Source organism: Oncorhynchus tshawytscha, linkage group LG11 (assembly GCF_018296145.1).
Source record: "Oncorhynchus tshawytscha isolate Ot180627B linkage group LG11, Otsh_v2.0, whole genome shotgun sequence".
Lineage (NCBI taxonomy): Eukaryota > Metazoa > Chordata > Actinopteri > Salmoniformes > Salmonidae > Oncorhynchus > Oncorhynchus tshawytscha.
The window spans coordinates 22,156,915-22,180,188 of record NC_056439.1 but is presented as its reverse complement, the minus strand read 5'-3'; the positions used below and the strand labels follow the sequence as shown (position 1 = coordinate 22,180,188).

At 43.2% G+C, this 23,274-nt stretch overlaps 1 protein-coding gene across 1 annotated transcript in view; it reads right to left on the bottom strand.

Annotated features, from left to right (window-relative positions):
* mipol1 (mirror-image polydactyly 1) overlaps nucleotides 1–23,274 on the bottom strand; it is a 78,930-nt gene that overhangs the window by 21,692 nt on the left and 33,964 nt on the right. Inside the window, 8 exon segments of the mRNA XM_024437047.2 lie at nucleotides 3,725–3,832; nucleotides 8,420–8,522; nucleotides 8,524–8,588; nucleotides 9,043–9,076; nucleotides 14,343–14,472; nucleotides 18,060–18,165; nucleotides 19,147–19,285; nucleotides 22,496–22,766. Coding sequence (XP_024292815.2) covers nucleotides 3,725–3,832; nucleotides 8,420–8,522; nucleotides 8,524–8,588; nucleotides 9,043–9,076; nucleotides 14,343–14,472; nucleotides 18,060–18,165; nucleotides 19,147–19,285; nucleotides 22,496–22,766 — 956 coding nt within the window.

Here is a 23,274-nt window from a genome sequence, read left to right as displayed (position 1 = left end):
CTTGGACAAGGATTGTAGAGGCTGAAACCATACTAGCACTGGGCTGGGCTGGGGTCTGCTGCTATAAACACCTTTGGCCTAACTAAGTACATGCAGCTTCCCCCTCGGGTCTCCAGAACCATCCTTCTAATTACTGGCAGCAAGGTCTCCCAAGTCAAAGAGAACATCAAAAAGAGGCCAACCTCTAAAGTCAATATGTACTTTTCACCAACAGGGAGGAGAGCTCGACTTCAAAGCCAGTTTCTTTTAATCATATGTATTATATCAGCATTCATTAGAATAATATCCAAATGAGGTTGACAGAGTAGCGGGTTAACCTGTTGTGATGATGAAGGCAGGCAGTCCTGTGAAGGAGAATAACTAGCGTGACCTTTTAGAGGGTACAGTACAGGAGGTTGCAGGGCATACAGCCGGTGGTGGGGCGGATGGGGCCAAAGTGCAACAGATTGGCAGCAGGGACTGGCTGGCATTTCTGACTCGGTGGGAACTGGGAAGATCAATCTATGGAAGGCTGCATCTGTTATGACACACGACAAACTATTGACTGATGTGGACTTTGTTGATGGATATAAATAGAAGATCTAATATATATTTGATTCTGGACTATGTTATCGACATTCTCCGTAACCTTATTCATCTGTAGTGGCCAATTAGAATCATTGAATTTAAACTCGTGTCAAATTGCACTGCCTTTCCTCCTCCTGTCCTCCAGTCTGAATCAGCTGCTAATGGACATCAATCATAGAGATAACGACAGCCAGAGACGACACCTGGCAACTAAGCCCTTGACATACTAGACCGCAGCAACAAGTAACGTACCTGCATTCACATTAAACCGAGGGCTAGTTAATGAGCAAGTGTATGATGACTGTGCTTTCATGATAATGTCTTCAACAAATAATAGTATCAAGCTGTAGGTTTCAGATCCTGTTTTAATTTTTTAAAGGTCCAATGCTGCTGTTTCTAGCTCAATATCAAATCATTTCTGGGTAGCAATTACGTCGCTTACTGTGATTGTTTAAAAAAAAAAGAAGAAACAAAAAGAGCAATTTGTCAAGCAAGAATTTGGCTAGTACAGTTTCAAAGTGGTCTGAGTGGGGAGGGGAACACTGAAAATGAGCTGTTATTGGTAGAGAGGTTTGGTCTCTTCTTATTGGTCTATGAACTAATTTACCGCACAGTGATGTCACCAGACAGGCCAAAACCCCATCCCAAACATTTCAAACTTACACCAAAAGCCAATTTTCACAATTTCACAGTATTATTCCCACCTCAGTGTGAATAGAAATGTATATAAAACACAGATCATGTTTTCATCTATGAGTGCCTGTGAGAGAACCAGTTCTTCAGTCTTCTCAAGGACACTCTGTAAGTGGGTCCCAAAGCCCTGTGTGTGTGTGAGAGAGTGTGTGTGGGCTTGTCTTGAGCGGAGTAGATGTCTGTGACTTTAGGGCCCTCTGAAATGGCAGGGGTGGAGAGGAGAAGGCCGGGGTTGAGGGGTTCTCATTGCTCTCAATGCTCAGGTCATTTCAAGTGGTCTGTTGTAGTGGCTGCCCTAGCCCTGAACCACCTGTGTTTGCACACCAGCTTTTCTTTCAAGCACTGACAGCCCAGAATGATCGCACTGCAATGCTCCTCTCCTCTCCCCGCCTCGCCAATGCAGTTAATCATTACGACTGCTTCCTCCGTCTAGCTAACCTTAGCAGCTCAGATTCAGCCTGCTCCTCCACGACACTTCTACTTGACATTACTTAGTCATGCTAGGGAAGAATTTGGTATCATAATCAAATGCAAGTCTGGGGATTTTAAAATGTAAACAAATTGGGAATGTTGGGTTGGCCATGTTCCCTGTCCCTGTTTCTCTAATTCTTTAGAAAATAAACCATTTAGGCTATGAGTATACAGAGAGTCCATTCATGCATTTATAGAAAAAATAGACTTAAAATGAGTACATTTTCTGCACGTCAAGATGAATTTCAGCAGAAGACTGAGACCTCTGACACTGACCTTTCTATTTTGAAATCAATTTAAAAGTAATTTTCTCTCAGCTGGTTCCTTTAAAGTAAAATGTCAATTGACGAATCAAAGACCTGCGAGTTTTTAAATTGTTTTGTGGATCTGTTCCCGCCCCTGTTGACTAATTTTATGACAGCTGTTCCCGTTTCATTTGAAATTAAAACCCTGCTCTGTAATCCCAGGAGACAATCTATAATTAAGGGGATTTATAGAAAAACCAAGTGCTACATTAATAACAAAATGTAATATATTTCTTAATAAGCCATCAGTGGAGAAACCGTGTGAGAAATAAAGAAGAGTACAGATACTGACAGCAAGCAGCCTTTAGAAAGAGCAGGAGAAGACTGGAAGGAGGTTCTGATAATTGAGTTAAAGCAGAAGAACTCATCATAGTCATCTGAAATAAATAAAACGACCACAATGCTCCCTAGTCACAAACGTGTTCATTGTTTTCATCAACAAACAGCGGGTGTGTCCGTTTCACCATACTGGCCAACAAATATTGCCGTGATTTTCATGATCATGAATTCTATTAGTGAAATATAAGGATTCAAAAATGTGGCAAACACACCCCGAGAGAGTAGTCATCAAAGCAAATGTTAATTATGAGAATATAAAGTATAAAATAATGTATAAAATAATGTATAATATAATGTATAAAATGTAGCTGTTGGAATAGGTCAGAGGCAACAATAAGGGAGCTAGCTATGTGGTAATTATGTGCCTTATTGCTTTTTCTATCAATTCCAAATGGTGGTGACTCGAGAGCTTAGTCAGCCAAAGGACAAGGAGGAGAGAGCAGTGAATGACTACAGACAGAGCAATAACCTGCAAGCAAGGCAAGCACTAGTCAGAATAGGCCTGGCTGCAAACATATAGCAGTGTAATCTACTGTATCCTCAGAGAATCCTTTTTGTAATGGGACCATCAGCTGACCTCTCAGGCAACCTTGCTACTTCAGGCTCATCGGTGGGGTGATACCGTTCACCTAGCTAGCCCTATCTAATGAGCATGTTTACAGCTCACTCTCTCCGCATTAAGCATAGGGGGCTCTGCTTCATCAGATAAATGGAAGAAATCAAATAGTCTTGTGTTTACCCTGTACCTCACTGGAGGGGACACGTTTGTGTGTTGGTGTGTGTGTGTGACATTAAGGCCCTAGCCCCTTGTTGATGATGTCATTCTAAATCCCATCAAATTGTTGGTTGGATCACCCAACCAACAGCTCTATCGCTTTAGATCACCAAGCCAAATAAGGGCAAAAAACAAGCAAACAGTGAGTGGTTGAATAAACAATACCATTTTACCTGTGAGGAAAATTTAAATAGAAATGTGGTGTGTGAGTGTGGGGGCAGGGCTGGTTTTAGGGGTTGGTATCTAAGTAAGACCCCAGCATACTGTAGTAGGAGTGGGGGAGGACATATAAGACCTGTTGGCAAACAGCAGCAGTGAGCTCGGCACAGTAATGTACACAACCCCATGTATTCATACACGGGGTTCTAGGCCCAAATGGCACCCTATTCCCTTTATAGTGCAATACTTTTGGCCAGGGCCCATAGGGCTCTCTGATCAAAAGTAGTGCACTATATAGGGAAAAGGGTGCCATTTGGAACGTGACCCTAGAGAAGGAGAACCTGTGCTGCTCGAAGCCTTAATTTGCAAGGATTCTCCTGTGAGAGGGGCAAAAAGAAGGGGGGAGTTGATTTACCTTCCGAGAACGCTCTTGATTGTTTTCGGCAGTCAGGTGTCTCAAGTTGTTTGCTGAAGTCTGGCTCTGCTCTCTCGCCTGTAGGAGATCCTGCTCCAGCCGCTTGCACTGTGGAAGAAGAGCCAGAGGAAGAGAAATACATTAGTAGGGAATTCGCCCATAGCAGTGCAGTGAAAGCCTCGGCATGCCAGGCAGGCAGAGCTAAATGTATACATGCTTCAGCCAGTCTTTCCCACCAGTAGCTCTCGGTTTCTACTCCTTGGCAGAGTAGCTTCTTATGAGTCATGAAGGACAAAGAGAAATGGAGAATTTATAGGCCAAACCGACCAGTTACAACCGTTTGAAAAAGATCAGAGACATCTTGTTTTCACTGGTCTATTTCTGAAAAAACAACCACTTCATACCACAAATGTATGTGTCGATCTGTATTCTTCAGCATTTATAAATACATTATTTAATGACTTAATAACATGCAATATACTTTGATGACAATGAAGCTTTCATAAAAGTATTTAAAAATAATTACCAAAAGGTATCTTTTTCAATACCATAAACAGACACAACGTCAATTACTACATACTATGTGATTGTTATCTACTCTGATGTCAGCAGTTCCCCTGCTTTTTCCCCACAGGCACTGCAGGCTACACTGACAGACTGACTGACTGACAGACTGACAGACTGAGACAGACTGAGACAGACTGACAGACAGACAGTATAAACACCCAGACCGTGGCACAGACCGCGGCTCAGTCAGGACGTCTCAGTGTTATTGTAAGCCAGAGTTGTTTCATACCAGCCTATATGTGTTCTTCTCCATGTGCACATTCTAAGACTAAAGGACACTTACCAGGAATGTAAACCATCCCTCTCACCCTGACAAGTCGCAATGTTTCGACATCCAGCTGCCTAAAAAACCCCAAAGTGCTCCCGCAAACAAGAGCAGGCGGGCACAGCCTAGGAGCCCCGCTCGCTGCTCTCGTCCCTCATCCTCTTCCTCTGCCGTCTGGAATAATAGTTCCCTGGTCCAGACAAAACACAAAGCTTCTCTTTAGTGTCAGGGTGAGTTATGGCTTACAGGCAACAGATGTTTTGGGCTAAAAGTATTTCAATCTGAACACAGAGAGAAGGAGCGCACCTCTCTATTCTTCCCAGGCAGGCTAGGAAGGCCACTCCTGGGGCTACAGTACGGCACCCAAACACATCACTCCTTCGGAACACATGGAGGACGGAGCAGACAGCGTTACACGTACCTAGCATTACATATGTTCGGCGCATAATGCCTGAAAACACACGTGCATCACACGGTCAATCAAATCAGAGGCTCGTCACTCAATTACACATCATCGACGCTGGGAAAATATGTGGATCTGGCAATGAAAGGCGACAAATCAGAACATAGCAAAAGGTCAGCTCTCAGTTTTTAACATGTACACTAGTCCACCAAAGAACAATATTCACTAATGCATAAAGTAACCATACTGCCAGGTACCTAACAAATCAATAACCTTTGTTTTGCAGCATTCACTTTATAGAGAGAAAATAAGAAGAGGGAATGGGGGGGGGGGTATAGGACAGAATAGATGTGTTCCTGTTCCTCCTCCCTCCCTTCACTTATCCAGCTTTTCATATTCCAGCAGGCTGGTGGGTGTAGCGGCCCTCTGGTAGTCGCAGTGGGCTAATCCCTTCGAGATGAAGAGAGGGATAGGAAGAGCAGCAGGGGACGCAGAAATCCTTCAGGATAGAGTGTGGAGACCATCCCCGCCTCACAGGGATTAGGAACAGGCATTTGTAACCTACTTTTAAAATTGCTCCAAAGATTATTTTTTTTGCCCTCCGCAAAAAGCAGGGGCAATATTCTTTCCAGGAGATGTGAATGTGATGTTAGCCCGGGGTTTTGCGGAGATATGGTTGTAGTCTAGGGTTGAGCTCGGCTGGTTGCTCCCACTCAGCCTTGTGTTAAAGTCAGAGGCATTAAGAAGACTGGCGACATCTCCCTCATTGACAACCTCAAAACTTGAGTCAACCTCAAATTCATTGACTGACTTCTATGAACTTGAGTCATTGCATTGGTCAGCTGATTACTAGATTTTAAAATGTGTGAGCACTGCTGTAAATGTGTACAAATCTGGAGAATCAACACATTTTCAAATCAGATTTAGGCTCTCATTTTTTGAAGAACTTCTCTGGAGCGTAAAACTTGATCGCACCAGCTTGTATTTTGAACAAAGGGAAGTCCCCCCAAAGTCCACATACAGTCTTTGATTTAGGCATTGTAAAAAAAAGCCTCATCAAATGGCTTGAACACCTGGGACAACATAATTAACAGAGGTGGATGAGAGAGGAGAGAAGAGACTGAACCAATGATGAGAAATGAGCAGGAGAGGACAGGAGTGTTCTTTTCATAGAAATAGAATGAGGCTGCCAGTTCACCAATTATGCCATCATTGACTTGAATAGGGACGCCTGTTCTATTCATTCTAGTTATGTGGTTCTTCTGTTACTGAGTCTCAGAACACAGTGAAACAATACTGAAACCATATTCTAATTTTATGACTGAAACGTATAACAGTAGCTAAGTTGGACCAATACAGCTAACCTGGCATTACTAGAAAAGTTACTAGAAATACCTGTTTATTACACATCCCATTGACTAAAATGGACCCATTAGAGATCCTGTCTAAACTGAATCAGCATATCATACAGCCCTATAAACCAATATGCCTTCTTCACAGAGAGAGAGTCTACAGGCACATGAAACTAGACTAGCTTTAGACCAGTCGGAAGTGTTGCTCCGGAGCAGCGTGACCTCCATGAAGCTGAATCTGTTCAGTCTACATATAGGCGAGTCCCAAATGGTCCCCGATTCCCTATATCAAAGACTACTTTTGACCAGAGCCCTATGGGCCCTAGTCAAAAGTACTGCACTACAGTATATAGGAAAATAGGGCGCCATTTAGAACGCAGGCATAGTGGAGTTGCGGAGGCCTTTCTTCTCCATACGTCTGATGCCTGCCTTTTAATGCCCCGGCGTCGGGCTGAACGGGACAGAGATCCATGAAGCTCACCCACAGGGAGGGAAGCAGAAAGGAAGCATCCCAATCATAATATGCCTGGTAAATCCAGGCTACAGAGAAAAATGTCAAACTCCAGCTAGAAACAGTTCGCAGCTCTGTCTGCGACCACCCACCCAGATGAATGCATGACCGTATGACTCCCTGCACAGTAGTGTCCTGCTGAAAACTCTGAGCTATGATTGACATTCTTACCACACCTTCCTAAAGAGGAGTGAGTGTCTGACATGGTGATTTTTGCTAGATAGATGGATGTATGGACGGACACATTTTTTAAGGAAGTCCGGCTTTCAGCTTACTCTTGGAAGTTGGAATAGTAGAAGGCACAAGGTGCAATTTCTAAATTGGGTAGTGCATCATCAGTTCCTCTTGTCATGTTAGTCATTGCATACCTTAGAGAGCTATTTATAACTTGTCAGAAATGTCCAGATCAACTAGCCTATGTCGTCAAATTTGAATTTTGTTGCAGTTTCTTTTGCCAATTTTTTTGTTGTAACGTTTGAGTCACTCAGATATCACATGAACACACATAAGACATGGCAAAATGTGTCGAATTGCAGGACATGAGCTTTAAAACTGCTAAATGTTCTCTGCACCCCGTGGCAAAATGTGTAGAATTACAGAACATACGTAAACTGTCTACATACAACATTTTCTCTCAGCCAAGAAGAGGGGTGTGAACAGTGTGTCATGAACAGTGTTTGTGCCTATAGAAATAGACGTGGCGCACACACACGGGGGTTGCGGGAAGTTCCCCAATGGGGGCCTGAGTGAAAAGGTTTGGAACCCCTGCTCGAAATTATAATTTGGGGATTTCCCAATTGATATTTTGGTCAACAGTAATACTGTGGGGCTGTGACAGGTTCCTATTTTATTAACCCTTATTTACCAGGTAAGTTGACTGACAACACATTCTCATTTACAGCAATGACCTGGGGAATAGTTACAGGGGAGAGGAGGGGGGATGAATGAGCCAATTGGAAGCTTTAATATATGGACTTGTTTTTCCACATTGGCACAAAACGGTGGCTTGTCTGCATAACTCTCCTCAAACAAACCCAGTTGTAAAACAGGACACTGAATCACTACATGAGCGGTCTAGTCTATATATCAACATCCCAGATATCCAAGCAAATACCAGGAATTTGAATGTTGAGGTATAATATCTGGATGTCAATATTTGTCAGGCTGCTTGTTTGTTTTTAAATCCTTGAAAATATCCAGGTAAGATGGATGTATCAAACATTTGCGTTTACACGACCATAACCTCCAATGTGAATCAAGTAGTTGGTTTTACTGAATCAAAACAGACAATGTCAGACACAACCCCTGCGTCTGTCTAAGGGGGGGGGGAGAGATTTCTTGCCTTGTGTACATGTGAACTAGTTAGGTGAGCCGTGTTTGCCTATGTGTGTCAGTGTGTATCGGCAAAATAGACTTCCAATCAAAGGGCATTTTAAAATTGAGAAAATGGGGGAGATGCCAATAGTGCTGGAGATAGCAATTTATTACATTATTCAGAGGAGAGACACTGTGGTTAATTTTTGAAACATGTCTCTCTCCTCTATAACGACTGTATGTGTGTGTGTGTGTGTGTGTGCGTAGTGTCGTTCAGACCCACCCTGGCCAGTGCTGTCTCTCTCTCCTCTATAACAGCATTCATCTCCTCTGCTGTAATCTTCCTCCTTCTCTCCCGGACCTTCTGCAGCCGGTCCACGATCACCCCCGCTCCGCTCAATCCCCAGCGCTGAATCTGCACTGTTCACCCTGTTCAGCAGTTCCTCAAGGTCCTAACACACACGACGAGCAGGTGCAACACACACGACACGCATGTGTGTGTAATACACACACACACACACACACACACACACAACACACACATCATTCCTAATTCAACAGCAGAAACTGACCAAAATAAAAAAACATACAAAACAACAAAAATGTAATAAATATGCAGATGCTACAGGTGCACAAATATCAGTTCTCAGACGTGGTGTATAGGTGTGTGCACATGTAGGATATATCTGAATTCATGTTAAAAATGTCAAGCCTTCATAAGCCAATAATAACAATATATTTATAGTCATATGTTTTATTTAAGGAGATGTTAACAAAATATAATAACAATATCATAGTGTTGAAATGTGCTTAGTTGTCCTTAGTTTCCCCAAGACCTTTTTATTGAGGACATTCTGGTGAGAGAAAAAAAGTGAGCCCACATGAGCTCCTAAGGGGAGGGCTTACCGCGTCGCTTTCCTCCGGGTTAATATTCTCCAGGCTGAGCATAGGGGGAAGAGAGAGAGACAGAGAGAGAGAAAGGGGGAGAGAGGACAGAATGAGAGGGGGGAGAGAGAGAGAAGAGAGAGAGTTGTCTTTCCTTAGTGCGGCGAAATGAGATCACTTCCCAAATCTTCCTCACATCCAATAATTGCGTTCTGTTCCGGAGGTTTTCAGAGTCGATGATCAGAACAAAAGACACCCCCCAACATATGAAAAGTGCCAGCAGACCCCAGCCATTATTCATCCAGTAATGCCCTGTATATTCATGTTTACTGCTAATAATGACTACTGGGATCAATTGTTCATATGTGCTGAGATGAGGTGTTGAATCATTTGTAGGTGTGCAGTATTGAGCAGAGGAAGGACCACAGAGAAACGACTACTGTAATTACAGAGGTGTGCCAGGAGATTTATGGACCACCTCAAAGCACTCAGTACATTGTTCTTGTTAACAATCAAAAAGAAGAACAACTCCAGCACACTGGTCGTGGTAATCTTCATGCTTCTAACAAGTTTAAGGGATCTTATTTAACCACATTTTTGGTCTCAATCTACCTTCATCAGAGTGTTTTTCTAGATAACAACCAGACATAAACCAGTTTACCAAGGGGACACAACGATAAAATGATATTGCTTGTTAAATGTTTTCGTTTTTTAAATAAATTGAGACTGAAGCGATTTTACAACAAAATTGTATTAATCAAAATAACACTCATATAGCATATCAATAACACCAGCTTTCATCTGGCTTCAATCAGGACGGGACATGGCTCTTTTACAGCCCAGTTTAAACGTTTACCTGTCGAGGCACCTCTCCCTGTATGCATCCCAGGCACCCCATTCCCTTTATAGTACACTGCAATTGAAAAGGGCCTCAGCTTTTTACTGAAACAGTGGCGGGGAAAACGCATGCTGGGACCAGAATGCTGATTGCACCTTTACAAAGTGCCAATGTGATTTCCCCCAGGAGGCCAGTCAGTCGATCCTCTCCTCTCATGGAAAAAAAAAACAAAATTCTTCAGCTCATTTACAAAGGCATTACACGGATCACCTCCCATTATAAAGGTACATACTCAATCATACTGGGCCTGCCACTGACCTGCCTGGGAAAATAAAGGTTTAGAACAGGCTTTTCCATATTCCAGCTAAGATAATGGGATTGTGCTTGGCTATCAATTACCTTTTGTTTCTAAGAGGAAGGCTGGGAGATGCCGTTGAAGAGATGAAATGTGCTGTTCTTCTAATTAGATTGCCAGGCTATTTGGCATAATACTAGGCTGAAAGCGCTTCATGCCAACCAATAAGTCCAGCCAATTTAAATCATTTGAATCATTCCAATAAAAGGACATATCAAATAAATGTGATTTGAGATAGAAAATGTGTTTGACAAATGTTTTGAGAGTAAACAATGCATTGGATATATAAAAAAACAACAACAATGGGATTTATGCAAGTGGATCTCACACCCACCAGCACACCAACCCAGGCTTATTTAAATATAGATTTGCTTCCGACAGAAAGTTATATATTCCCTTAAGTAGAAATGTAATTACTTCTAAACTGCACCAGCTAATATTGCCTGCCCGCCTTTCCTAGTGGACAATGCAGCTTTAATTTGAAAGGTCCTGGACCTTAAGAACATACCCCACCCCAGTCGAACAACCACCTAAACAAAACAAAAAGATCACATTAATTAGCCCTCTCAGACAGGCTGGTAAAGATCTGCTGGTCTGAAGGACTTGATTGATTTCCTATACAGTGCAACTCTTGACTGACAACCTCGCACGGAGGGCGAGGGGACTCTTATGAAATGTCACACCCCTCCGATATATTCCCAAACCAGTCGATATTGCATTTTTCTCCACCCCCCCACTTGTTTTGAACCGCCATTCCATTCACCTTGTCGACTAGCCTGAAGAACAAAGCGGAGTTCGCCTAAGCAATGGCAAGTAAACAGACTGACCCATTATAGCTGTCAGTAAACCCTCCGTCCCCACTTCCATAGAAGAGGAAAATGGGGAAGTGAGGAAATAACAAAGAGTTTAGCAGAGAGAGAGAACAAATGTAATGCTTTTCACAATTATCTCATAGACTGCTTTCTCCTATTTATTTCCCAACTTGTCTCTGTACTGCTGGTGTTGTGAAGGACAGTGAGAGCAGAGGGAGGGAGATAGGTGTCTTACTGTAATTGATCAGAGTGATCCTGTGTGGTAGGGTTGGGGGTCAACAATACCACTTCCATTTATTCATTTCAGAAAATCAATTGAAATTCAAATGTTCCTTGAAATGTAAGTTTGAATTGGCTGAATTCAAATGGATTGTGACAGAGAAGAGGCGGGAGAGGTGAGTTAGTTAAGCAGAGTGGGTCAATATGCCAGGGATGAGAAAATGAGGAAACTTTCATTTCTGTTTATTTCCTGAATTGTCACGGAATTCAATCTTGAATTGCTCCGTGATGTGTTGTAGTTTACTATGTTGTGGTGTGTTGTGGTTTACTATGTTGTGATGTGTTGTGGTTTACTATGTTGTGATGTGTTGTGGTTTACTATGTTGTGATGTGTTGTAGTTTACTATGTTGTGGTGTGTTGTGGTTTACTATGTTGTGGTGTGTTGTGGTTTACTATGTTGTGGTGTGTTGTGGTTTACTATGTTGTGGTGTGTTGTGGTTTACTATGTTGTGGTTTACTATGTTGTGGTGTGTTGTGGTTTACTATGTTGTGGTGTGTTGTGGTTTACAATGTTGTGATGTGTTGTGGTTTACTATGTTGTGGTTTACTATGTTGTGATGTGTTGTGGTTTACTATGTTGTGATGTGTTGTGGTTTACTATGCTGTGATGTGTTGTGGTTTACTATGTTGTGGTGTGTTGTGGTTTACTATGTTGTGATGTGTTGTGGTTTACTATGTTGTGATGTGTTGTAGTTTACTATGTTGTGGTGTGTTGTGGTTTACTATGTTGTGGTGTGTTGTGGTTTACTATGCTGTGATGTGTTGTGGTTTACTATGTTGTGATGTGTTGTGGTTTACTATGTTGTGATGTGTTGTGGTTTACTATGTTGTGATGTGTTGTGGTTTACTATGTTGTGATGTGTTGTGGTTTACTATGTTGTGATGTGTTGTGGTTTACTATGTTGTGATGTGTTGTGGTTTACTATGTTGTGATGTGTTGTAGTTTACTATGTTGTGGTTTACTATGTTGTGATGTGTTGTGGTTTCCTATGTTGTGGTTTACTATGTTGTGGTGTGTTATGGTTTACTATGTTGTGATGTGTTGTGGTTTACTATGTTGTGGTTTACTATGTTGTGGTGTGTTGTGGTTTACTATGTTGTGGTGTTTTGTGGTTTACTGTGATGTGTTGTGTTTTACTATGTTGTGATGTGTTGTGGTTTACGATGTTGTGATGTGTTGTGGTTTACTATGTTGTGATGTGTTGTGGTTTACTATGTTGTGATGTGTTGTGGTTTACTATGTTGTGATGTGTTGTGGTTTACTATGTTGTGATGTGTTGTGGTTTACTATGTTGTGATGTGTTGTGGTTTACTATGTTGTGATGTGTTGTAGTTTACTATGTTGTGGTGTGTTGTGGTTTACTATGTTGTGGTGTGTTGTGGTTTACAATGTTGTGGTTTACTATGTTGTGGTTTACTATGTTGTGATGTGTTGTGGTTTACAATGTTGTGGTTTACTATGTTGTGTTTTACTATGTTGTGATGTGTTGTGGTTTACTATGTTGTGGTGTGTTGTGGTTTACAATGTTGTGATGTGTTGTGGTTTACTATGTTGTGGTTTACTATGTTGTGATGTGTTGTGGTTTACTATGTTGTGATGTGTTGTGGTTTACTATGTTGTGGTGTGTTGTGGTTTACTATGTTGTGATGTGTTGTGGTTTACTATGTTGTGGTGTGTTGTGGTTTACAATGTTGTGATGTGTTGTGGTTTACTATGTTGTGGTTTACTATGTTGTGATGTGTTGTGGTTTACTATGTTGTGGTGTGTTGTGGTTTACTATGTTGTGATGTGTTGTGGTTTACTATGTTGTGGTTTACTATGTTGTGATGTGTTGTGGTTTACTATGCTGTGATGTGTTGTGGTTTACTATGTTGTGGTGTGTTGTGGTTTACTATGTTGTGATGTGTTGTGGTTTACTATGTTGTGATGTGTTGTGGTTTACTATGTTGTGATGTGTTGTAGTTTACTATGTTGTGGTGTGTTGTGGTTTACTATGTTGTGGTGTGTTGTGGTTTACTATGTTGTGATGTGTTGTGGTTTACTATGTTGTGATGTGTTGTGGTTTACTATGTTGTGATGTGTTGTGGTTTACTATGTTGTGATGTGTTGTGGTTTACTATGTTGTGGTGTGTTGTGGTTTACTATGTTGTGATGTGTTGTGGTTTACTATGTTGTGGTTTACTATGTTGTGATGTGTTGTGGTTTACTATGTTGTGATGTGTTGTGGTTTACTATGTTGTGATGTGTTGTGGTTTACTATGTTGTGATGTGTTGTGGTTTACTATGTTGTGATGTGTTGTGGTTTACTATGTTGTGATGTGTTGTGGTTTACTATGTTGTGATGTGTTGTGGTTTACTATGTTGTGATGTGTTGTGTTGTGATGTGTTGTGGTTTACTATGTTGTGATGTGTTGTGGTTTACTATGTTGTGATGTGTTGTGGTTTACTATGTTGTGATGTGTTGTGATGGTTTACTATGTTGTGGTTTACTATGTTGTGATGTGTTGTGGTTTCCTATGTTGTGGTTTACTATGTTGTGGTGTGTTATGGTTTACTATGTTGTGATGTGTTGTGGTTTACTATGTTGTGGTTTACTATGTTGTGGTGTGTTGTGGTTTCCTATGTTGTGGTTTACTATGTTGTGGTGTGTTATGGTTTACTATGTTGTGGTGTGTTATGGTTTACTATGTTGTGATGTGTTGTGGTTTACTATGTTGTGATGTGTTGTGGTTTACTATGTTGTGATGTGTTGTGGTTTACTATGTTGTGATGTGTTGTGGTTTACTATGTTGTGGTGTGTTGTGGTTTACTATGTTGTGATGTGTTGTGGTTTACTATGTTGTGGTGTGTTGTGGTTTACTATGTTGTGGTGTGTTGTGGTTCACTATGTTGTGGTGTGTTGTGGTTTACTATGTTGTGGTGTGGTTTACTGTGTTGTGGATTACCATGTTGTGGTGTGTTGTGGTTTACTGTGTTGTGGTGTGTTGTGGTTTACTGTATTGTGGTTTACTATGTTATGGTGCTTTAGTACATACTCAGCCACTGCCTGCTGCAGTCGCTTGGCCCTGAGCAGGGCCTCATCCCTCTCTTCATTTGCCAGACGCAACCGGGCCATCACTGCCTGGTCCCTATCCCTCTGAGCCTGGTATATCTCCTCCACTAGGGCTGAAGGAGAGAGACAGTGAAAGAGAGAGAGGGGAGACAGAGAGAAAGCAAGCGAGAGAGAGAGAGTAGTAATGGAAATAGAAAAAAGAGAAATAGTAAAAGAGAGAGAGGGAAAGAGAAAGAGAGATAGATATAAAGAGATAGAAAGCATTGTTCTTAGTTTCTGACCATCAGTTACTGCTCAATAACAACGATAAGCTCCCTGTGGAAGAAAGTTATTGCCACTGAAACACTGTGGCACAGGTATTAACTCCAGTCAAACTCATTTTGTGGGGAAGTGAACTGCTGAGGTGATCTCCACAGAGGCTGGACATATAGTTGCCCCAAGCAATAAAGGCACAGTGTCTGCGCCTCAGAGTCAGGCAGTTGGTCGACATTGTCACAACATCAGCAAGCACTCATCATCTCACAATGGTTAAGAGATTGGCCAGTCCTTAACCCTAAGTCAAGACGTTTGATTTGATAAACAAGGTTGAACAAACATTTTCAATCCAAAAACATTGTGTTCTTCTAATGTCTGAAAACTAGACCGGTTTTAGTGAGAGTGAGCTGTGAAATGATTTGTCTAAAGTGTTGCCAAATTGAGTTTGAGTTATGAAGAGCACATACTGAGTTAGACAAAAAGAAAAATAGTCCATCCATGAGTTCTTTTATGTAATAGTGTCTGTCCCACTCATGGAGGGAAAACTTTTCTTATTGATACAGACTCTGTAGCCTGGCAGGGAGAGATTTCCCTTCAGCTTACACCTGACCCGGGTCCCGAAATTCCTGCGCTGTATGCCTGCTGCCTTAAAACCAGCAGATTTTGGGATTACCACTGTCTTCAGATCCCTTTGTTAATCCCACTACGAAAGAGCCCCTGAGATCCATCAATAGCTAATTCTTCTACCGTCTCAGAGATGGCTTAATGATAAACAGTGAGCCTCGCCGTAAGCCATTACAAAGTTCAGTAAGAAAATCAATATAGCATTTTAGCTGGAATTTGCTCATTAAACATCGCCTCCCTGAGCCATGCAAATCATATTAATATGAGGATGGCAAATAGGCTACACGACACACACTTTACATTTATTAAAGGCACAATTGGAGCTGCTAATTGTGCAGCTCGATGTACCGTATTTTGTTTAATTATTAGGTGGGTTGGGAGGGCTCTCACCTAAGAAGAAAAGCAATAGTAAAGAAAAGAAGTTATTTGCTCAGCTAAATTCTAATATTTGTTCAGTGAAGGTTGGGAGCGGTTAAATTACATTAACAAATACGATTAGTAAGTTACAATTCGTTTTGATACTCAAGTTGCATGTAAAACAAATGTGTAATTATTTTCCACACTTGACATCTCCGTTTTACTTCTACCAAAGTTCATCAGGGATAAAATGTCTGAGGAGAACGACGTTCTAACTTCATCTTGTAGACATTGCTTGCCTTTAGGCCATCTTGAAAATCCTATGGGCCATCACTTTACATTACGGCGCAGAAAAAATTATAACTGTTCAGATAATAGTCTTTATTTGATATGTTATTATCCTCAATGTACTCTATTGTACTGTCTGACCCTTCCTACGGCCAGCCTTCCCATAGGCCCAGGGTTTGTCCTCTCTCCCCTAGCCTCTCCCCCCTCTATAACGTACCTCCAGCCTTCCCATAGGCCCAGGGTTTGTCCTCTCTCCCCTAGTCTCTCCCCCTATAACGTACCTCCAGCTTTCCCATAGGCCCAGGGTTTGTCCTCTCTCCCCTAGTCTCTCCCCCTCTATAACGTACCTCCAGCATTCCCATAGGCCCAGGGTTTGTCCTCTCTCCCCTAGCCTCTCCCCCTCTATAACGTACCTCCAGCTTTCCCATAGGCCCAGGGTTTGTCCTCTCTCCCCTAGTCTCTCCCCCTCTATAACGTACCTCCAGCTTTCCCATAGGCCCAGGGTTTGTCCTCTCTCCCCTAGCCTCTCCCCCCTCTATAACGTACCTCCAGCTTTCCCATAGCCAAGGGTTTGTCCTCTCTCCCCTAGCCTCTCCCCCTCTATAACGTACCTCCAGCTTTCTCACAGGGCCAGGGTTTGTCCTCTCTCCCCTAGCCTCTCCCCCTCTATAACGTACCTTCAGCTTTCCCATAGGCCCAGGGTTTGTCCTCTCTCCCCTAGTCTCTCCCCCTCTATAACGTACCTCCAGCTTTCCCATAGGCCCAGGGTTTGTCCTCTCTCCCCTAGTCTCTCCCCCTCTATAACGTACCTCCAGCTTTCCCATAGGCCCAGGGTTTGTCCTCTCTCCCCTAGCCTCTCCCCCTCTATAACGTACCTCCAGCTTTCCCATAGGCCCAGGGTTTGTCCTCTCTACCCTAGTCTCTCCCCCTCTATAACGTACCTCCAGCTTTCCCATAGGCCCAGGGTTTGTCCTCTCTCCCCTAGTCTCTCCCCCTCTATAACGTACCTCCAGCTTTCCCATAGGCCCAGGGTTTGTCCTCTCTCTCCTAGCCTCTCCCCCTCTATAACGTACCTCCAGCTTTCCCATAGGCCCAGGGTTTGTCCTCTCTCTCCTAGCCTCTCCCCCTCTATAACGTACCTCCAGCTTTCCCATAGGCCAAGGGTTTGTCCTCTCTCCCCTAGCCTCTCCCCCTCTATAACGTACCTCCAGCTTTCCCATAGGCCCAGGGTTTGTCCTCTCTCCCTAGCCTCTCCCCCTCTATAACGTACCTCCAGCTTTCCCATAGGCCCAGGGTTTGTCCTCTCTACCCTAGTCTCTCCCCCTCTATAACGTACCTCCAGCTTTCCCATAGGCCCAGGGTTTGTCCTCTCTCCCCTAGTCTCTCCCCCTCTATAACGTACCTCCAGCTTTCCCATAGGCCCAGGGTTTGTCCTCTCTCTCCTAGCCTCTCCCCCTCTATAACGTACCTCCAGCTTTCCCATAGGCCCAGGGTTTGTCCTCTCTCTCCTAGCCTCTCCCCCTCTATAACGTACCTCCAGCTTTCCCATAGGCCAAGGGTTTGTCCTCTCTCCCCTAGCCTCTCCCCCTCTATAACGTACCTCCAGCTTTCTCACAGGGCCAGGGTTTGTCCTCTCTCCCCTAGCCTCTCCCCCTCTATAACGTACCTTCAGCTTTCCCATAGGCCCAGGGTTTGTCCTCTCTCCCCTAGTCTCTCCCCCTCTATAACGTACCTCCAGCTTTCCCATAGGCCCAGGGTTTGTCCTCTCTCCCCTAGTCTCTCCCCCTCTATAACGTACCTCCAGCTTTCCCATAGGCCCAGGGTTTGTCCTCTCTCCCCTAGCCTCTCCCCTCTATAACGCACCTCCAGCTTTCCCATAGGCCCAGGGTTTGTCCTCTCTCCCCTAGCCTCTCCCCCTCTATAACGTACCTCCAGCTTTCTCACAGGGCCAGGGTTTGTCCTCTCTCCCCTAGCCTCTCCCCCTCTATAACGTACCTCCAGCTTTCTCACAGGCCCAGGGTTTGTCCCCCTCCATAACGTACCTCCAGCTTTCTCATAGGCCCAGGGTTTGTCCTCTCTCCTCTAGCCTCTCCCCCCTCCATAACGTACCTCCAGCTTTCCCACAGGCCCAGGGTCTGTCCTCTCTCCCCTAGCCTCTCCCCCCTCCATAACATACCTCCAGCCTTCTCACAGGCCCGGGCATCCAGTTGAGTCTGCATGAGCTCAGCATCCACCAGCCTGCTCTCTAACTCCTTCTCCCTCATGGCCAACTTGTCCTGGAGCTGCCGGAGAGCACAAAACCAGAGAGACTTCAAAATTGGCAGATTCATTGAATTGAGAAATGAATTGAAAATGGAATTGACCCCAACCAATGCTGAGCTGCAGAGCCTGTCGGTAATTGTCCAGACATAGTCACTAACTTGCTTCACTCACAGACAGTAGCAGAAACCTCATGCAAAACACCAGATAGACACCTGACTCCATCCTGCAGTTTGACGACATACTAATTAACTGTTGTAGTTTCCCGGGTGGTGACAACCATCCATTTAACAAACAGAATACTGTATAGATACCATCACTCAGGCATTCTATAACAAGTTATACAATCGAGCCTCTACATCACATTATTTCAGACGCCAATAAAAAAGAAGCACTGCTATTGAACTCCTATAAATCTTGTCGGGAGTGATATTTTACAAGACCTAGTGATAGATTTAACCTCCTGTCTTAAATATTTTGCTCCGAGTTGGTGTGTGTGTGTCCCCCCCGCACTTTGAAAACATGCCTCAGTTGAGTCCTCAGAGTCGGCTCTCACGGCCCTGCCAGCAAAAACAGACTCTTGGGAACTGTTCCTGACTTTCTGTCAGGAGTCACAGCTACTTGCAAACCAGAGGCATCAATTATAGCCATTTCAGAGGGCCTCTCTGTGGCTACACCCTCTCTAACAGGCGCTCATTTGCAAGAAGGCAGCCTGTGCACAGAGGGACACTGGGCATGCTCCAGACCAAACACAGGACAGGACAGGATAACCAGCTAGTCATATGCTTTGGACATGGCAGGTAAGATAGAGGTGGACAAGAGAGGTGGACACTCAATAGTTGGCAGCTGTGACAGACACAACACAATCATCTATTTAAAGAGGAAGAGGACAAGTTACGACAAAGGACATTTGAGTGAAAAAAAAAGCTGGAACCACAAATGCCATGTATTTTTGCTAGGACCTGTATCTAGCAGGGCAAGATTCCTTTAACATTTCAACCTACCTTCTTATTGAGCTCTCTGAGTGAATCCAGCTCCTTCAGCAGGAAGGCAATATTCTTCTCTTTGTCAAGGACGAGGCTTTGCTTTTTGGAGTCAAAGGAACTACTGCTAACTTTAATGTTTCCTTGGTCTTCTTTTATACTGCATCATGGGAAAAAAATAATTTGATTAGAGAGAGAGCAACAATATTAAAACTTGAGAGCGAACGGCAACACAAATTAGTTATAGCCTGGTCTCCAACGAAACAGACACGCAATTATCAAATACGCAAGGGATGCACTCTGCACTATTTCAGGCATATTACAGTGTCTTTATTTACTCTGTTATATTAGGCAAATCATACAGTTGACCTTTAAGGTAATATTAAGGTATTACAGCAGTGTATTGCCATGTAGATTACTTCCCTCTTGTAGCCAGGAATATGATTCCGCGCAGCAATGCCTCATATTATTGTCTATCTACCTACCTACCTACCTACCTACAGTGGGGAGAACAAGTATTTGATACACTGCCAATTTTGCAGGTTTTCCTACTTACAAAGCATGTAGAGGTATGTAATTTAAAAAAATCATAGGTACACTTCAACTGTGAGAGATGGAATCTAAAACAAAAATCCAGAAAATCACATTGTATGATTTTTAAGTAATTAATTTGCATTTTATTGCATAATATAAGTATTTGATACATCAGAAAAGCAGAACTTAATATTTGGTACAGAAACCTTTGTTTGCAATTACAGAGATCATACGTTTCCTGTAGTTCTTGACCAGGTTTGCACACACTGCAGCAGGGATTTTGGCCCACTCCTCCATACAGACCTTCTCCAGATCCTTCAGGTTTCGGGGCTGTCGCTGGGCAATACGGACTTTCAGCTCCCTCCAAAGATTTTCTATTGGGTTCAGGTCTGGAGACTGGCTAGGCCACTCCAGGACCTTGAGATGCTTCTTACGGAGCCACTCCTTAGTTGCCCTGGCTGTGTGTTTCGGGTCGTTGTCATGCTGGAAGACCCAACCACGACCCATCTTCAATGCTCTTACTGAGGGAAGGAGGTTATTGGCCAAGATCTCGCGATACATGGCCCCATCCAACCTCCCCTCAATACGGTGCAGTCGTCCTGTCCCCTTTGCAGAAAAGCATCCCCAAAGAATGATGTTTCCACCTCCATGCTCTACGGTTAGGATGGTGTTCTTGGGGTTGTACTCATCCTTCTTCTTCCTCCAAACACGGCGAGTGGAGTTTAGACCAAAAAGCCTTATTTTTGCCTCATCAGACCACATGACCTTCTCCCATTCCTCCTCTGGATCATCCAGATGGTCATTGGCAAACTTCAGACGGGCCTGGACATGCGCTGGCTTGAGCAGGGGGACCTTGCGTGCGCTGCAGAATTTTAATCCATGACGGCGTAGTGTATTACTAATGGTTTTCTTTGAGACTGTGGTCCCAGCTCTCTTCAGGTCATTGACCAGGTCCTGCCGTGTAGTTCTGGGCTGATCCCTCACCTTCCTCATGATCATTGATGCCCCACGAGGTGAGATCTTGCATGGAGCCCCAGACAGAGGGTGATTAAACGTCATCTTGAACTTCTTCCATTTTCTAATAATTGCGCCAACAGTTGTTGCCTTCTCACCAAGCTGCTTGCCTATTGTCCTGTAGCCCATCCCAGCCTTGTGCAGGTCTACAATTTTATCCCTGATGTCCTTACACAGCTCTCTGGTCTTGATCATTATGGAGAGGTTGGAGTCTGTTTGATTGAGTGTGTGGACAGGTGTCTTTTATACAGGTAACGAGTTCAAACAGGTGCAGTAAATACAGGTAATGAGTGGAGAACAGGAGGGCTTCTTAAAGAAAAACTAACAGGTCTGTGAGAGCCGGAATTCTTACTGGTTGGTAGGTGATCAAATACTTATGTCATGTAATAAAATGCAAATGAATTACTTAAAAATCATACAATGTGATTTTCTGGATTTTTGTTTTAGATTCCGTCTCTCACAGTTGAAGTGTACCTATGATACAAATTACTGACCTCTACATGCTTTGTAAGTAGGAAAACCTGCAAAATCGGCAGTGTATCAAATACTTGTTCTCCCCACTATATCTATCTATCTATCTAGACCATCATATCAGATGCCAAATCATGTGACCTTTGATTGAATATCTTTACAAGAGGACAAAGACACAGTAGCACATCTTTATGTTGTAGAAACACAGGTTTAGGTCACTCAGAAACAGCTCTTGTTACCAGACAGACCACACACAAGGAAACAAAATGACTGGAGTGGCGCTTTATTACATCATCTTCATGCGCCAATATTGCCAAGTGTTATAGTGGGTACAGATACTCCTTCACAGGTACATGTACAGTGCCTTGGGAAAATATTCAGACCCTTTTGACTTTTCCCAAATTTTGCTACATTACAGCCTTATTCAAACATTTATTAAATAAAACATTTTCCTCAGCAATCTACACACAATACCTCATAATGACAAAGCGAAAACAGGTTTGTATTAAAAAAACAAACAGAAATACCTTATTTACATAAGTACTTAAGAATGTTTGTTATGAGAATCGAAATTGAGCTCGGGTGAATCATGTTTCCATTGATCATAATTGAGATGTTTCTACAACTTGATTGGAGTCCACCTGTGGTAAATTCAATTCTATATAAGGTCTCACAGTTGACAGTGCATGTCAGAGCAAAAACCAAGCCATGAGGTCAAAGGAATTATCTGTAGAGCTCGGAGAGGATTGTGTCGAGGCACAGATCTGGGGAAGGGTACCAAAACATTTCTGCAGCATTGAATGTCCCCAAGAACACAGTGGCCTCCATCATTTCATCATTCCTGAAAATAGCTGTGCAGCGACACTCCCCATCCAACCTGACAGAGCTTGAGAGGATCTGCAGAGAAGAATGGGAGGAACTCCCCAAAATACGGGTGTGCCAAGCTTGTAGGGTCATACCCAAGAAGCCTTGAGCCTGTAATCGCTGTCAATGGTGCTTCAACAAAGTACTGAGTAAAGGGTCTGAATACATATGTAAATGTGGTGTTTTTTATTTTTTATAAATTGGATTTTTTTAAATAAAAAACTGTTTTTGCTTTGTCATTATGGGTAGATTGATGAGTGAAAAAAATTATTTAATCCATTTTAGAATAAGGCTGTAACGTAACAAAATATGGAAAAAGTCAAGGGGTCTGAATACTTTCCGAATGCACTGTATGTGTTTCTCGTTAAAGTGTTTCTGGGAGCCGTGCACGTAACTTGTTTTTTGCGAAAATCACCTGTTGACCAAAATACGATTTACGTATTTCTGACTACAGCGTTAGTTACGATTGGGCTCTAAGAGAGCTCACCTTGATTGGAGAGCTTGGCTGGAGTCTGGAGGGACGAGGTGTCTTCTGTAGACTGGAGGACTGCCGTTCGACCCCTGGCTGTGACCCTCTGACCTGTAGCCGTCCTGGGTGAATGGGCTCCGGCTGGAGGTCCTCTCCTCCTCCATCCTCCTGCCTGTGTCTGGAGCCCTGTGGTGGGCCTGAGGTGATGGAGATCTCCTGTGGTGGGCCTGGGGTGATGGAGATCTGGATGTCCGACTCTCTTCCTCTATGGGTCTAAAATACTGGGGGACTAAAGTTACCGAGATGACAGAATGAATTAAGGTTAATAGGGTACAAATGCTAAAAAAAAAACTAAAAAAACAGGCAACATCTGCTAAATGTTTTGTTCCATATCCTTCGGAAGTTGTGGGAAAATGGTTACACATCAATCACTGTGCAAAATACAGTAAAATGCTTAAATGAACATGTGGTAAGAAAATAAACGGACATTAGTGGCGTGTGAATAGAAATAAAACATCTAAGAGCATCTTCAACACCGACCATGACAATATTGTTCCACTTAAAGACCCAGTGAATTATGAGCTGGTGGAATGGGCTATTTTCAGTCATTTTGGGGAGGGGTGGGGGGGCTTCTTGAGGAAACAAGGGAATACAAAGAAGCTTGGTGACTGGTGCTGGCAGGGAACTACATGGTGCTCTGTAAATGTTTCTGTTGAGAGCTGAGCCAGAGAGAAAGAGAGAAGAGAAGAGAAGAGAGGGAGAGAAAGGGCGGCAGCTAGCCTAGCAGTTAGAGCATT